This window comes from Trachemys scripta, chromosome 24 (genome assembly GCF_013100865.1).
Source record: "Trachemys scripta elegans isolate TJP31775 chromosome 24, CAS_Tse_1.0, whole genome shotgun sequence".
NCBI lineage: Eukaryota > Metazoa > Chordata > Testudines > Emydidae > Trachemys > Trachemys scripta.
Genome location: NC_048321.1, coordinates 5,873,876 through 5,889,335, shown reverse-complemented (window position 1 = coordinate 5,889,335; position 15,460 = coordinate 5,873,876). Strand labels below are relative to the sequence as shown.

Here is a 15,460-nt window from a genome sequence, read left to right as displayed (position 1 = left end):
CCCCCCCCCCCACCCCCCCCCCCGCTGGGTCCCCTGCCCCCCCCACTCCCGCCAACCCCCTGTCTGGCTCCCCTGCCCCCCCACTTCCCCCAACCCCCTCTTTGGCTCTCCTCCCCCTTTCTCCCTCCAGTTCCCCCTCATCTCCTTTCCAGACTCCTCTTGCCTCCCCCTGCCCCCACCCAGCAGGGTCCCCCCCTCATTCCCCAGCTTCTCCTCACCCCCTCGCACTCCGTGTCCCCTTCCCCCATTCTGTGTCCCCTCCAGTTCACCCTCTAGCCCCCTCTCCAGCCTCCCCCCCACCAACCATGCCCCTCCATCCCTCTTAGAGCCCCTCATCATCCCCCGATCCCCTCTCCTTGAGTCCCCCTTCTAGATCCTCCATCTTCCCCCTGCCCAGTGGGGCCCATTTCATTGGGATCACGCAAAGGCCCTCCTTCCCCACCCCCCCCCTTTGTGTCCGTGTCTCCCTGAGGACCCCTTATGCATCTTTGCCTCCAAGGTTGCTGCCACCCTTGAAGTCTCTGTGCTGTCCCACCCCCAGCTGCTCTCTGTCCCCAACTAGGACATCCTGAAACCTTTGTCCCGTGTTGCTCCTAACAGAGTCCACCCGCCTCCTTCTCCCATAGTGAAATCTCTCCTATTCTTCCCATTGCTGGGGCTGCCATCCAGGCCCCTCATGCTTAGCTGTCCCTTGTTGGGATTTCCCCATAACTAGCCCTTCGGGGTCCCCCCCACCCTATTTACTCCCCTTCCTGGGGTATTTTCCAGTTCCTGCACTGCCTCCTATGGAGTTACAGTTTCCTCCCTCTATGTAGACAGCCTTTCTGGGATTCTTCTTCCAGTGATTGAATTTATCTGCCCTTGTGTAACCATCTCCGTTTTCCAGGGATGTAGCCTCCTATTTTCTGGGGTGGCCCCCACTTCATGTGGTTACCCCCTTCTTCCCACTCAGTGAACTGGCTTGTAATTCTTTATGGTGGCATAGCTGGTGCTAAGACACCGACAGTAACAGCCCAGGGCAAAAAGAAATTCCCCAAAGCTGAGACTGGAGACAGGAATTGTTCTGGTGTCTCTTTAATTTCCTTCCAGTTGCTGGGAGGGGGAGGCTGTGGTGATTCTTATGTTGGCATTTCTAGCTATTGCTTTGAATAAATTCTGCCCCCAGACCTCTGAACTCCAGAAGAGCTTGTTCTCTGTGATGTGGTTAGCCCTGCCTCTTCTGATGTGATTTGTAACCAGTCTCTTGCTGCAGCAGCTAAATTTCACCTTCTTTTGAAAAAGAGAAAGCTTAAAGGAGCCTTAATTGTCTCTTATAAAGGTGGGGAGGAGGGATTCTGTCCTGGGAGTACTGGGGGATGGACAAAGCAGGTTTTCCAGGGGCCATGGTTTCAACTGGGCTGCAGATTTACAAGTGCTGGTATTTATTATTCAAACAGCTATGGATTATTATCGAATGCAGCCAAGCAGCAACCAGGGCTTGTTTGGTCTATTTCAGTTACAAGGGAATCTCTTTATGCCTGAGTAGCATCTTTTTTTCTCTCCTCCTTCAAACAGCTGATTAGAATCATCTCTGGGAATCCACTTGAGTCTGCATTGCCAAAGATGAATAGCTCGATCATATTTATGTGCGTGCATTCGAGGAGGGAGAAGCTGCCGTGTTGGATACGATTGCACCAGGTACGCCACAGACTGATGGGTTGTTGTTTCATAATTCGTTATCCCCAAGCAATCAGACCTTCTGTTTTAAACGCTTCATAATCTCCGAGAAATAGTGTGTGTGTGTGAGAAACAGATGGTGGTGCTGGTGAAAGATGCTGGATTGATTTGGTGCACAGAGACCAAAGTCCTGTGAATATCCCTGTAACCAGGTACAGTATGGACAATGGCAATACAAGCATCTCCTACACTTTGCTTCAATCCTGATTTCAACATTAACCATTATAATGACTTGTCAGTCCTGTATTCCAGTCAGTCATTGACTTCTCTGCTGCAAATCCTTGTAGTACTGGGTCTTTTGATATGATGATTGTTTTTTAGGAACTGGACTGAGACCCCCCCCAGCTCATTCTGTCGGCTCTCAGATAACATCTCTCAGTCGTTAATGACCAGGGCTGAATTTGAACAGCTTAGATGTGGAGGGCTTTGTAGCCCAGTGCCATTCCACTGAGCCATCTTGTCCTTCCTGCGCTTTCTTTCAACTACTTAAGGATTTTAAAAATGATTTGATATACTAGGCAAGTGGCCTTCTGAGAGGCAATTTTTATTAACATTAGATTTTCACGGTAGACAATATACCAGCAGACCTGATATCACCTGATTTCCTCTGTTCATTCCCTCTGGGGCACCTGGCATTGGTCACTGTCAGAAGACAGGATACAGGGTTAGATGGACCTTTGGTCTAACCCAGTATAGCCATTTTTATGTTCTTCTGATCTGTTCCTACAGAAGATGCTCCAAGTTGATAGTTCTGTTGGCTTTACAGTCGAATAGTCAATATGTATTGCCCTATCCATTCATTCATCATCTGGTATCTAGACACAGGTAATGCTTTGCACTCTCATAGCATCTTCTGTCTGAGGATCTCAAAGTTCTACACACAGTAAAACTTGAGGAACAGCTGGGTGAAATAATTTGCCTGAAGTCACAGAGCAAGTCAGTTGCAGAATTGGGAACAGGACCTGGGAGTCCTTACTCCCAGTCCCTTCTCAGGTCATTCTGCTCTTTTGTCTTAATGGTCTTGTTAATGTCTAGGAAAGCTGAGAGATTTCACCTATTCTGGCTTTATGAGCTGGGCAATGTGCTATTTTTATATTGTTAACTGTGTTCCACATCTAGTAATGATAATTGAAGCCTGTGTGGATCCAGCTGCAGGATCAGGGCCTAAGACTTCAGCTTCCCCTTGGTGGAGATAGAAAACTCCAGTAATAAGACTGATTTCTCTTCTGGAAATCTGACTAACTTTAGTAGAAACTCCAGTCCTGTGGTCCTTAGATTGCTGCTAAACTTGGGTCTCCATGTTTGGAACAGCTAAAGATGAGCCACTCCTGTCAGAGGCATTATAACAATCAGAGCAGGAGACGGGGAGCTTGGTCTACTGGGTTCTCTTCCCAGCTCTTGGACTAACTCTGGGCAAGTCACTTCACCTCTTAATTCCAATATTGATAACTCAGCATATTCTTGTTAAAATAGTTAAAAAAACAAAAAAACAACAAACACATGCAAGAGCTTTGGAAGGAATATAAAACGCAAGCTTCAGGCCATAAACAATCTTCTAATTGTTGGGGGGCTAGGAGGAAACTCCTTTGGGGCAGCGTTCCCTCTAATTTTTCCCACCAATGTGCGGAATGAATTTTGTTATGTGCACCAATATGGAGGTGATGTGTGACACCTCATCTTCATATTGGTGCACATAGCAAAATTCATGTGGTAGGGGTGTGGGCTCAGGGCCGGGGAAGAGGATTGGAGTGCAGAGGTGTGAGGGCTCCGACTGGGAGTGCGGGCTCTGGGGTGGGGCTGGGGCAGAGGGGGTTGAGATGCAAGAGGCTGCTCCGGGGCTATGGCGGGAAGAGAGGACTCCCCCCAGCTCTCTCCCCGCAGCAACTCCGGGGCTGAAGCCGCAGGACAGGTGTCCCTCCCTTGGGAGGTCTGGGCTGGGGCTTTGTTCGGGCCGGGGAAGGGGTGCGGTGGCAGGGCCGGGCCAGGGTGCCCTGGTTGCGGCTGGGTCAGGGCCCGGCCGGGCACGTCCCGGCCGCGGCAAGTCCCTGGGCAGGTTCCCTGAGCGCCTGCGTGGCGCTAAGAAGGCTGCCATGCAGCCGCGCAACTCACAGGGAACTTAGCCCATAACTGCCTGCTGCAGGGTTTCTTCCTCTGCAACGTTTGGTACTGATCATTGTTGGAGACAGGCTGCTGCTCTAGATAGGAATTGCCAGACCAGATTACACCACTGTACCGTAGGGCTTGTCTACACTTGAAAAGCTACAGCTGCAGTGTAGACACTATCTATGGTGACGGGAGGGGTTCTCCAGTCAGCGTAGGTAATCCACCTCTCCGAGAGGTGGTATTCTTCCACTGACGTAGCACAGTGTACACTAGGGTTATTAGTGACGTTGCTCAGGGCTGTGCATTTTTCTCACCTCATAGCAACATAGCTGGGTCGACCTAACTTTGTGTAGAGCAGGCTTTGATCTATCCCTGTTAAAAAGAGGTTGGTGATTAATGTTTGCAAAGTACTTGGAGATGAAAGAGCTAGAGAAGAGCCAATTATTGTTGAAGTGTTTTTGAGAGTAGCAAGTTGATTGAGTTGCTGCTGCAGTTAAATGTGTTCATGGTGGGTCTCAGACTCTGCCTTTTGAGATGATCTGACTTGTTCATAATTTTGCTTAGTCTGGACGTTAAGGTCCCATTTCCAAAGGAGTTGTGCCCCTGCAGCTGTCATTGACCACTGTGAGAGCTGGGGTAGCACAGTACCTCTGAAAATCAGACCACAACATTTTTTATTATGGAAAAATTAATTTTAAAAATAAGTCACTGGATTTACTTATTTTCCATCGCAAGTTATAACTGATGGAGAGGGAATGAAGGAAGGATGGTTTTATGGTACAGACCTGCGAGTCAGGAGATGTGCCTTCCTTTGTGATCTTGGCCAGGTTGCCTCTGTTTCTCCACCCCAGCATGAGATCCTTTCTTCAGAGTGGGGTAGGGAAGCTAAATGAATAAAGGGCTCCAATCCTCTGACAAGTGCTACAGAAGGAGAAAGCAGTAGTAGTTTGCTATTAACAGAGATTTTGGATGCAGAGTTTTTTGTGCAAGGAGTTTGCTGCTAGTCTTTATCCCTCATGTGATTGTGGAGCAGTGATTTATTAGAAGTCATTTCTATCATGTCTTTGATATCATTTGTCATTGTTCCATGCTGCGTATCCTGCAGAGTAGATCTGTTTTAATCCAAATTTAGGAGTAATGCCTCGCCCTAGTTGCATGAGCCCCAGACTTGTTACTATTTAAGTAATGCAAAGTTGGCCGAATCAAATCCAGCATAAAATGAAACCTTGCAAAACTGTGAAGAGATGTCAAGCGCTTATAACCCGAGCATTTTTATGAGTCAGACTGTAGCAGAAACTTCAGCCCACTTGTCAAACTATTTGGAGCTCTGTCCTGATCTGAGGTTCACATAATGCATTATTAGTGCAAACTTGCAAAACCAGCCACTGTGCTTGTGCTGAAATGGATTTTATGAGGTACTTGGTGCTGAGTATCTAAGTGGGATCAAGCCACTGGTGAAGTGTCTCTTTAGCTGATACTCTGTCTGGCTCCTACAATAGAGTATAAAACCCCTGCACAATTATTGATTGAGAAAAGGAGCTACTGGGCAGGTGCATTAGAGTTTTGGTGTATTGCTTTGATGCATGTGTGGGGTGACCCTATTGATTCAGTGGGGAAAAAGCTGGATTAATTTTACATGGTGTCCACAGATCTATCAACTACAAGTTTCCTTTGACCTTGATGTGGCAGACCACAAAGGCTCAGAAAGACACATCGACTACGATTCTTATATTAAGGAGTCCCTGAGTACTCATTGACAGTCCATCCTTTCCTTTTCCTGTCCTATGTTTTTACATCGTACTCCCTGGAGTGCAGGCTAGTGGGACTCAGAACTCCTGGGTGCCATTATTGGCTCTACCTGTCTCTCATGGGCACATTCCGTGGTTCTTAGTACCACAAAAACTGTGCTGCACTGTGAATGCTTTCGTTGGGTATTGTGGGAGAATCTGTCCTTCTTTTCTGGGGATTTATAGAGGAAAGGAACAAACCTGGGAATTCACACAATGCAGCTAGTTCCAGGTAGCCATGCTTCTCATTTCAGTATCTAGCCTGGACCTTACAAGTGTCATAGCATGGGTCACACTCTGGGTTGGACCCCATATTGTAACACCGGTTGGGATGCAGGTCAGATTCAGAAACGAGGAGGTGACTGCCTGGAACCTACTGGCCAAAGAATTGATAAATTAAGCCTGTACTTAAGTGCTTTGCTGGATCAGGGCCAGAGGCAGGATCAAGACTCTAATACTAGCCTCCTCTCCCCATTCACACTATCACCGTTGGTGTGGAAACCCTTTCGTCTGTGCGTCTCCTGGCCCCCAGAATAGCCTCCCTTCATCTCTCCGCCTCGCTGACTTCCCATCTCACACAAAATCTCAACTGAAAAACATCACCTCTCCTTCTTGTGCCTCTTAATCTTGCTCTTCCTCTGCTATTTATTATTTAAATTTATTCTTCGGCTTGCAAGGGTTAGATTTTTATCGGTACGTGTTGATTTCATTGGACACACCGAAACTGATGGAAAGAACATTTCCATCCATGATGATAGAGATTGACAGCTAGGCAGAGTAGGTAAAATGCTGCTTGAGGAGTTTGATTTAAGGCTATTCACTTTGTATTATTTGATGTGTGATTTTGTGTTTTAACAATTATAAAGCTGTGACTTTCTGAATCTCAGCATCTACTCTTCTTAATGGTCTGACCACCCATAATTTCCCACAACTGTGAACATTTAAATGAATGAAAATTGGGGGGAAATGCTTAAAACTCAGTTTTGTGAAATTTTGAAAATTTAAATTGATAAAAGTGGGGGAAAAAATTCTTAATAAATATCAGTATTATCCTTTGAAATTATGAAAGGATAAAAATGGAATTCTGCCAAATCTACATTTTTTGTGAGTACAGTTTGTGAGGGAAAAACAGCACAGAAGATGTTTTGTTGTAGAACAGGGTGCAGCCTTAAGGGCAGGGTCTGTCCCTTGAGCATGTCTGGCTTTTGAATGGATGAGACATGTATATCGTGTTCAGGTTTAATCCAGTTCAGCCAGGTGTGAAAATGGATGGCAATCCATCTGTGTTGATGCCGAGAGAAGAATTTTTCTCCTATTAAAGGAATTTCTTACTAGAACGAGAAAGATGCATTCTCAGATAGGAATAATTTATAATGGTCTTTGTTTAAATGCTGCTTATAGCATTCTGCTACAGCCTCCCTATGTGATCTTGGGCTAGTTGCTTCCCTCTGTGCCTCAGTTTCCCACCTTTTAAAGTAAGAATAGCATCTTCGGGGGAAGTTGCAAGGATTAATATTTGTAAAGCACTTTCCGATCCACAGAAAAGTGCAGTGGCAATGCAGAGAGTTGATATAGTGTAGGTAGAATTGAAAATGAAGTCTTGATTCAGTGTATACTGAAATTGCTTTATTCCCCCCCTTCCCTGTCCCGATTAGTGTGTTCTGAAAAATATCTGGAGCTGGAATGAGATGCAATAAATCATGAATGCTGAGGAAAACAAAAAGCAACACTGTGTAATAGAGACCAGATGTCTTATTGACTCTCCATCCAGTATTCCTGTTTCCTTGCCAGTTGTAATGCTACAGTGCTAATAGTCTTTATTCAAGGCAGGCAGGACTGGGACATTTTTTTTAAAATGCCATCAATCTGTTCCAGGTCTCCCTAAGATCTTACAAGGAGTCACAAAAAACAATGCACTTCAAGGGCTTTGTTAACATTTCACTGCTTCATGTATGAAATTCTATATTAATTGGGCGCTTTCCTTTCTTTTGTGTTAAATCGCTGACTTCTGTGGAGTTCCAACCGGGTGGAAATTGTGGGTGAAGTAGGAACCACAAGAATTCAGTTCAGGTTGCTTTCTAGATTATATTGCTTCATTGTGTGTAGCGAGCTGATGGGTTTGTTATCCTAATGAGCACAGTGATTTAGAATGGGGGAGCTACGCTGAGGTCTCAAAGCTGCAAACTGAGCTAAATAGCACATTTTGTAATATGTTTAACCAACTGTTGAGAACCACAGAAAAATATAGAGGAGGATGGATGAAGGCAGACAATGCATGCATTCCCTAGTTGGGATGTTATGGAGCATTTAGAGAGGGAGATACTTCTTTGGCTTTCTCCAAACTGTCCCAATTACAGACAAATCACTGACTAAAGCAGGTGTGAGATGGTTGATCTAGATTGTGTCTGGGAGATACAGAAAGAAGTTAGACAATCCTGGCTTTAAACTTTAGTTCTAACAACGAAAGAAATGCTCTGCACTGGTTCCAGTGCTAGAACTGCCATGGGGAGGGGACCCAGTAGGCCTGTGTGTTGAATTTGGCTCTCATAGTTCTCTAATCCAAGCTGAACCCTAGGGTAACCAGACAGCAAGTGTTAAAAATCGGGATGAGGGTGGGGGGTAATAGGAGCCTATATAAGAAAAAGACCCCAAAATTGGGACTGTCCCTATAAAATCAGGACATCTGGTCACCCTACTGAACCCACTGAGCGGTTGCAAGTCTCTTGCCATCTTTCTCCTTTTGTTGCTGATTTAGCACCGCTTATAAGCAGCGCCTTTTGTTGCGTTGTTCCTGAGCAAGCATTGCTTCCCAAAGAGAAGGCTTTTGGGCTGTGGGGGGGGGTGAAAAAGGATTTGGGGAATTTTTCTGGGCTTTGCAGTTGCTGCATTTCGAGATTTACACAGTGATGGAAGCCACCATGTGCCTTGATGGGAATCTAGATGGCATGTATAAAGCTGTTCTAGATGACACACTGGGTGCAGTAGCCCAAGTCATGGAAGCTTTAAGGGGGTTTTACAGCTCAGCATTTCAGTGTGATCGTTTTCTTGTCTCTAATGATTCTGGAACATGACATAGGTGTTCTGGGCCGTTCGAATAAATTAAAGAGAAAAATCTTAAACATTTCTATTTCTAATAGGATCCACTGAGCATGCACACCTTTATGACCCTTTAACCAGGGACCATCTTATGGTTTTGGGAAGAAGGTGCTGCTCAAAGGGTGTAGAAATCAGACCATGGAGTTGCTTCCTTATCTGGACCTGTTGCTAGATGGTGTATTTTACTCCCTTCCAGATCTTCGTTTGGCTGATGTGTTGCAAAGCTAGTACAGAATAATACCTCTTACTCTGCTATGCCTAATACTGGCCCTTGCTATTTTATTTGTAGTACAGCACCCCTCCATTGCGCTAGATACTGTATGTACATGTAGTAAGGGACTATACCTGTTCGGGAGTGCAGAATAGACAAGACAGCTTTTTGGGCATTAGGGGGAGTGAGATGGAGGGGGACTGAAACACAGGGAGATGAAGTGATTGGCTCAGGGTCACACACAGCTGGGAACTGAGCTTAGATCTTCTGAGTCTCAGTCCAATGTCTTAACTGCATGGCCAGGCTTCCTTCCTAGCTTTCATATACTTAAGTTTAAAATAAGCTTGTGGGAAAGCAGTTGTTTAATTGGATCCCTGTAGTATTTTTCCTCTACAACCTAACAAGAAACTTGTCAAAAGCATTTCTCTGCATCAAAAAAAAAAAAAAAAAAAAAAACCCAACCAAACAAAAAAAACCAGAGTGTCTGGGACTATAAAAGCCCTCTGTGATTGTATGTTAGATTGTTATATTAGTCAGGGATGACTGGTTAGCATGGTATAAAAGGTACTTTTGCACTCGGCATGTGGGGTTGGGCTTTAACAAATGCCACCGCTGATTTTTTTATTAGTCGGTGTTTGTCATCCCAGTTGGCTTGATGTTAACATTTTAAGGATTCCAGCTTGCAGAGATCCCTTGGAATGGCTTCCCCCTGTTGTAGGCAAACTACAATACCTGCTTTTGTGCTACAGTCATAGTCCTTTGTTGAAATATAGAGGAAGAGCTTTCCCTTGTCCATGTATTGGTAGTGTTGAGTTTTCATTGGGCAAAGCAGAGCTAATTAAGGAGGGAAAATAACTTTCTTGAGTTTTCTGGATGGTTAGGATCTAATTACCACAAACATTCAAAGCATGTGGGGTAGGCACCAAAGGAAATGGTGCACACACAGGAAAAGTAACGTACAAATGCTGTGTATGTTACTTCTGTTCAGAAGGGGTGAAAGATGCAGTTACATCGCTTCAAATGGCTAGAAAGATTGATATGACCTTGCTGAGATTCGGTCAAACTTCATTTACTCAGAAGTTAGAAAAGTTAATGGCTAAGCATTTTTCAGGTATTTAAAAGGGTGTCATAAGGAGGAGGGAGAAAACTTGTTCACCTTAGCCTCTAAGGATAGAACAAGAAGCAATGGGTTTAAACCACAGCAAGGGAGCTCTAAGTTGGACATTAGGAAAAAGTTCCTAACTGTCAGGGTGGTTAAACACTGGAATAAATTGCCTAGGGAGGTTGTGGAATCTCAATCTCTGGAGATATTTAAGAGTTGGTTAGATAAATGTCTATCAGGGATGGTCTAGACAGTATTTGGTCCTGCCATGCGGGCAGGGGACTGGACTCGATGACCTCTCGAGGTCCCTTCCAGTCCTAGAATCTATGAATCTATGAATCCCTATATTACTTGTATTCAATTCCAGTATTTGAAAAGAAACTCTGGGATATTTTTGCCGATGAATTCATCCCTCCTCTCTCATCATGGCAAGCCAAGGACAATAAGAGGGGAATGTAATTATTAGAACTTTACCTAAGTGAGAAAGAGGATGGTCCAGTGGTTAGGGTACTAGTCTAGGCCTTGGAGACCTGCATTCAAGTCCCTGCTCTGCCCCAGACTTCCTCTATGACTTTGAGGAGTCACTTAGCTTCTCTGTACCTCAGTTCCTTATCTGTAAAATGAGAAGACTAGTTCTTTCCTACCTCGCGGGTGTTGAGGATAAATGCAGACTGTGAGACTGAACTCGGATACAAGGGAACTTAATAAGTACCTTAGATAGAAAATCTTCCCATCAGCCATGGGGTGTGAGTAGATATTCCCATTACACAGATGGGGGAAATGGAGGTACAGAAAGTTGAAAGGATTCTCCCAATGCTAAGGGCGCAGCACTGGATCTAGTTTTAATTCCTTAGACGGGGGAAAATCCAGACCGCTATACTCTTTTGAACAGATCCCAAAATCTTTTTATTTACTTACTATTATCATTATAGTTTTTTGTTTTTGTTTTCATTATTTTCTCTGGAGTTTGGACCTTGACTATGGACCAAGAAATTTGGGCCTTGACACAAAATAGACTACCTCTGCCTTAGATGTTAAGCTTCGGTTGGACAGTTACAGTAAACAATCTGCCTTACGAAAACTAACTTAAGGCCCTCTCCTTAATTTGTTTCAGGATTATCTTCTGAATCTACAAAGAGCAATGGCTTTTTTCTTAAAGGTGGGTGGGGATGAAGAAGAATAGATCTTCTGACAGCATGTGGATGTAACCATGTGATGAGTTGCGCTCAAGTGATTTATGTCATGGATTAGCAGATAAACATGGTATTCAAAAACAAATAAACCAAGTAATTAAATTAGCAGGAAAGTCTCTTGTCCTAGGCCCTGTGCCCTGCCAGTAAGGATTTTGCAGGCTGTAAGTATGGAGTCCGGGGTCAGATTGGGAATGGAGAAGCTGAAAACTGTTCAGTGAACTCTTTCCACAGCAAATAATTCTACTGGGTTTGGATGTGACTGTGAGGGGGCAGGAAATAGGTATCCTACCAAAATACTTATGCATTTAAAAAAGGTGGTGTTACTATATGGTGATTGATTGCTATCTTCTTGTACAGTATAAGCAAGGAAAGGAAAGTGGTCAGAACTGCAATAACAAACATTTATTGAAAGGAATGTCTGTTTTAAAAAAAAAGAGATTTCCTCTTGGCACTGGGTTTCTTTATTTCTGGTTGACTGTAGTAGGATACATTGTTGCAGTTATGAGTGAGATAACAAAAGTAGGAAGTGTTTCCAACTCTTAGTTTTAGCTTTATTTAAAAAAAAAAAATAATAATATTAAAAATGAGTGAATTGTAGGGGGCGGGGCATAGCCCAGGCATCTGAATATGGGGCTTGGAGCAGGAATTCTTGTTCTAATTGTAGTTCTTGCAAATCACTTAGTCTCAATTTCTCAGTGTAATACAGGGATAACACTTACCTACCTCCCAGGTGTCAGGCGACTTAACGTTCAAAGTGCTAGGTAAGCGCTAAGTATTAATCTGTCACAAGGGGAAATTAACATGATAAAAGCTGAGCGGGGAGGGATTTATTACATTCTAGTTATGAACAAAGCGCATTGGATACACCCAGCTGGGCGTATAAAGCCATAATCCCATTAATGGCTACATAACCTTGCAAAATTCCTTTAGTGTGAGGTATAAAGAGTTTCCTGGTTATTTTCTTTTGCTTTTTGCAAATCAAGGCTGGGCAGAAAGGGCCTTGAGAAGTAGTCTAAAGGCCAAACGTGATCTACTTCAAGATAAGCCTCATTGCTGTAAATTGTACATATACTAGAGGTTTTCCCTATTGTAGTTGCACCAATGGGCGTGCCATCCCTATGCAGACAAGACCCTAGTCAAAAAATGTTCACACCAGATTGGCTCAACTCTAAATATCTTCTGAGGTACATCCCAAAAAGAGTGCACCACATGCACCTAGTGGGCTTGGCAGCAGGTTAATGGGCAGATGCGCTCTCTCCCCTTCCCAGAACGGTGCCATTGACTACCTTTCACGTTGCTTTCATTTCAGCTTTGAAGCGTGCAGCCCTGCCACTGCTATGGGTGACGCTATTGTAGACACAGCCCCTGGGACAGCGGTGGATCAGTCATCCGGCCCAGTGCTGCAAGGAAATGGAGGGACTCCTCTCAGCGTCATCAGAGAAGGCGTTGGGGAGTTGGCGGTTATCGACCCTGAGGTGGCAAAGAAAGCCTGTGAAGAGGTCCTGGAGAAGGTCAAGCTGATGCATGGGGTCTCCTCAGACAGTGTGGCTAAATCAGATGATGGCAATGAAACGGAGAGTGCTCCACGGACCAACCTGGAACTAGTCAATGGAGACGTCAGAGATGGCTGTGAAATCAAATGCTTGGATGACCCACCTGGCACGCCTTCCAGGATCCGGGAGGAGGACGAGACCATGGCCAACACAGTGAAAAGCGCCCGGAGGCGGCAGAAGAACAACTCGGCTAAGCAGTCCTGGCTGCTCCGGCTCTTTGAATCCAAACTCTTTGATATCTCCATGGCCATTTCATACTTGTACAATTCAAAAGAGCCGGGGGTACAAGCTTATATTGGAAATAGGTTGTTTTGCTTTAGGAATGAGGAGGTGGACTTCTACCTGCCACAGCTTCTAAACATGTACATCCATATGGATGAAGATGTTGGCGATGCTATCAAACCCTACATTGTACACCGCTGTCGGCAAAGCATCAACTTTTCCCTCCAGTGTGCCCTGCTCCTGGGTGCCTACTCCTCGGACATGCACATCTCAACTCAGCGACACTCCCGTGGGACCAAGCTGCGGAAGCTCATTCTTTCTGATGAGTTGAAGCCAGCTCACAAAAAGAGGGAGCTGCCGTCTCTGAGCCCGGCGCCCGACATGGGGTTGTCACCTTCCAAAAGGACTCACCAGAGGTCCAAGTCAGACGCCACAGCTAGCATCAGCCTGAGCAGCAATTTGAAACGGACCGCCAGCAATCCCAAAGTCGAGAGTGAGGATGAGGTAATGTTGGAGTCTCTTTAAAATGCAACCTCTCTGTGAAGGGTGTGTCCACAACAGTATATGTGCAATTGAGCCTCATCTCATAACTCTTCCTCTGCTAGAGATTTTTATATTAACCAGTGCAAATGGTATACATTTCATTTACTTTTTTTCCCCCAAGCAAAGTGGCATTATGTGCTGTAGCCATGGTTGGAAAACGTAGAGCCCGTTCGTGCAGGAAATCTCTTCTGTAATAAAAGAAAATACTTTGCCCTTCTCTAATGCCTTTTCTCTGAGGGTCCTACAGGTGCCTTTACAAAGATAGGTAAGTATTGTTCCCCTGCTTTACTGATGGGGAAGCTAGGAAAGGAAGGATGACCTTGTGGTTAAGGTAGTAGGCTGGGATTCAGGAGCTCTGGGTTCAGTTTCCAAGCCAGAGATTTCCTGTAGGACCTTGGGCAAGTCAATTAATCTTCATCTTCATTTTGTTGTCTGTACAAAGGGAGACAACTGTTTCCTACCTTACAAGGGTTCTTGGAAAGATAAACTTCTTATTGTTTGAGGTGTTCCAATTCAACAAGAATGGGCCCATATAAGTAGGTAGTTAAGTACATAGTGATTTAGTGCTAGAGTTAAGAATAGGACCTAGGCTCCTATTCCCCAGCTCTGAGCCCTACCTGACTCCTATTACAGGGAAGTCCCCTGTAAATTTAGCAGGTATATACAGGAATGCTTTGTGCTTGTTAGTTATAGCTACTGTAGCTGGCCTCGTGACCATTGTTCATATGAATGAGTCTCCCAATGATCAGTCTTTTCTCTGATAAATTGGTTAATCAATATGATCAGCACATCTGTAAAATACAGCTGGAGACTCATCTTGGGTTGCTCATTCCCTGAAGTTTTTGTTTTGAATTGGTGCATTCGGGCTTGCTGTTGGTGACCCTGAGCGCTCATCTTGGGGGGAACATTGGTATGAAATTGCAGCCTTGATGCAAAGCACAGAATGAATATGTCAAGCCTCTGCTGAACTTTCATTCCCTGTCTCTGTCGTTTGCATCAAGGAAGGAGTTGCAGAGAGATTCAGAACAGAGGGGTTGTTAATATCCAAGATCGGTGGGAATGCACCTGTAGCTGAATGCATCAGGCAGGGGAAGGGAAGGCCCCCAATTTCAGCACAGAGTGGCTGCCCTTCGTAGTCACCTCTGAGGAGGATTCCATCGAGGTATTCAAAAATAATCCTGTGCAAAACAAAACTGCCTGTGTGCAGATAAGCCCAGACAACTCCTCCAGGTCTAGTCCCATTCACTGTCCAAAATGAATGTCTGATGCAAATGCCTTTGCTTTTGAGAAGAGAGCCATGGCGTTTTTATATTAGCTGACTCTCTTGTTCCACAAATTGCCTATTGTAATCGGTCCTTCTTTTCCTCCCAGCCATAAAGCCGAGGAAACCCAAACTGTGTTATGCTTGAAGAGTTAGGCTGTGTGCGAGGCTATGCCAATTTGCAGTGTCTTGTGTTAATGCAGTTTAATGCTAAACAGTATTGAATCAGGACTAAATCAAACTTGCATGCACATGTATATTTCCATGTCATACTTCTTCCAGACCTGAATGGCTCTCACAGGCCTTGTGACTGGCTGGGTGACACTGGTTATTTTTAAGTGTAGAGAAGTTATGCATGTAGACATGGATTTCATATAGCCTTTGCAACCATATTGTTGCCTCTCTGAGTGCTTTATCTGTTTGCCAGGTACTGTGTGTATTTCTGATGCTTTATTTTGAGCTACATTTCTTACAAAGGAATCTAGACTCCCCTACATCCATTTCACAGGTCTGGCAGATAGTCTTTCATAACAAAAGGATAAAGCTGTATCCTTGGTTTTTGAGGGAGGGAAAGGAGAAGAAAAATATGGTAATCTGAGCTTTATTACATTGCTTTCAAATGACCTTGATGTTTTCTCCCCATGTTCTTTTGGAAACCAAGGTAATGAGGAGT

General features: G+C 44.6%; 1 protein-coding gene across 2 annotated transcripts in view; it reads left to right on the top strand.

Moving 5' to 3' along the window:
- Positions 1 to 15,460, top strand: part of PI4KB (phosphatidylinositol 4-kinase beta) — a 69,203-nt gene that overhangs the window by 10,309 nt on the left and 43,434 nt on the right. For both annotated transcript variants that reach the window (XM_034756443.1, XM_034756442.1), the window contains exons 2-3: positions 1,555 to 1,677; positions 12,518 to 13,487. In XM_034756443.1, coding sequence (XP_034612334.1) covers positions 12,546 to 13,487 — 942 coding nt within the window. In that variant the 5' untranslated portion in view covers positions 1,555 to 1,677; positions 12,518 to 12,545. The remainder of the gene's footprint in view (positions 1 to 1,554; positions 1,678 to 12,517; positions 13,488 to 15,460) is intronic.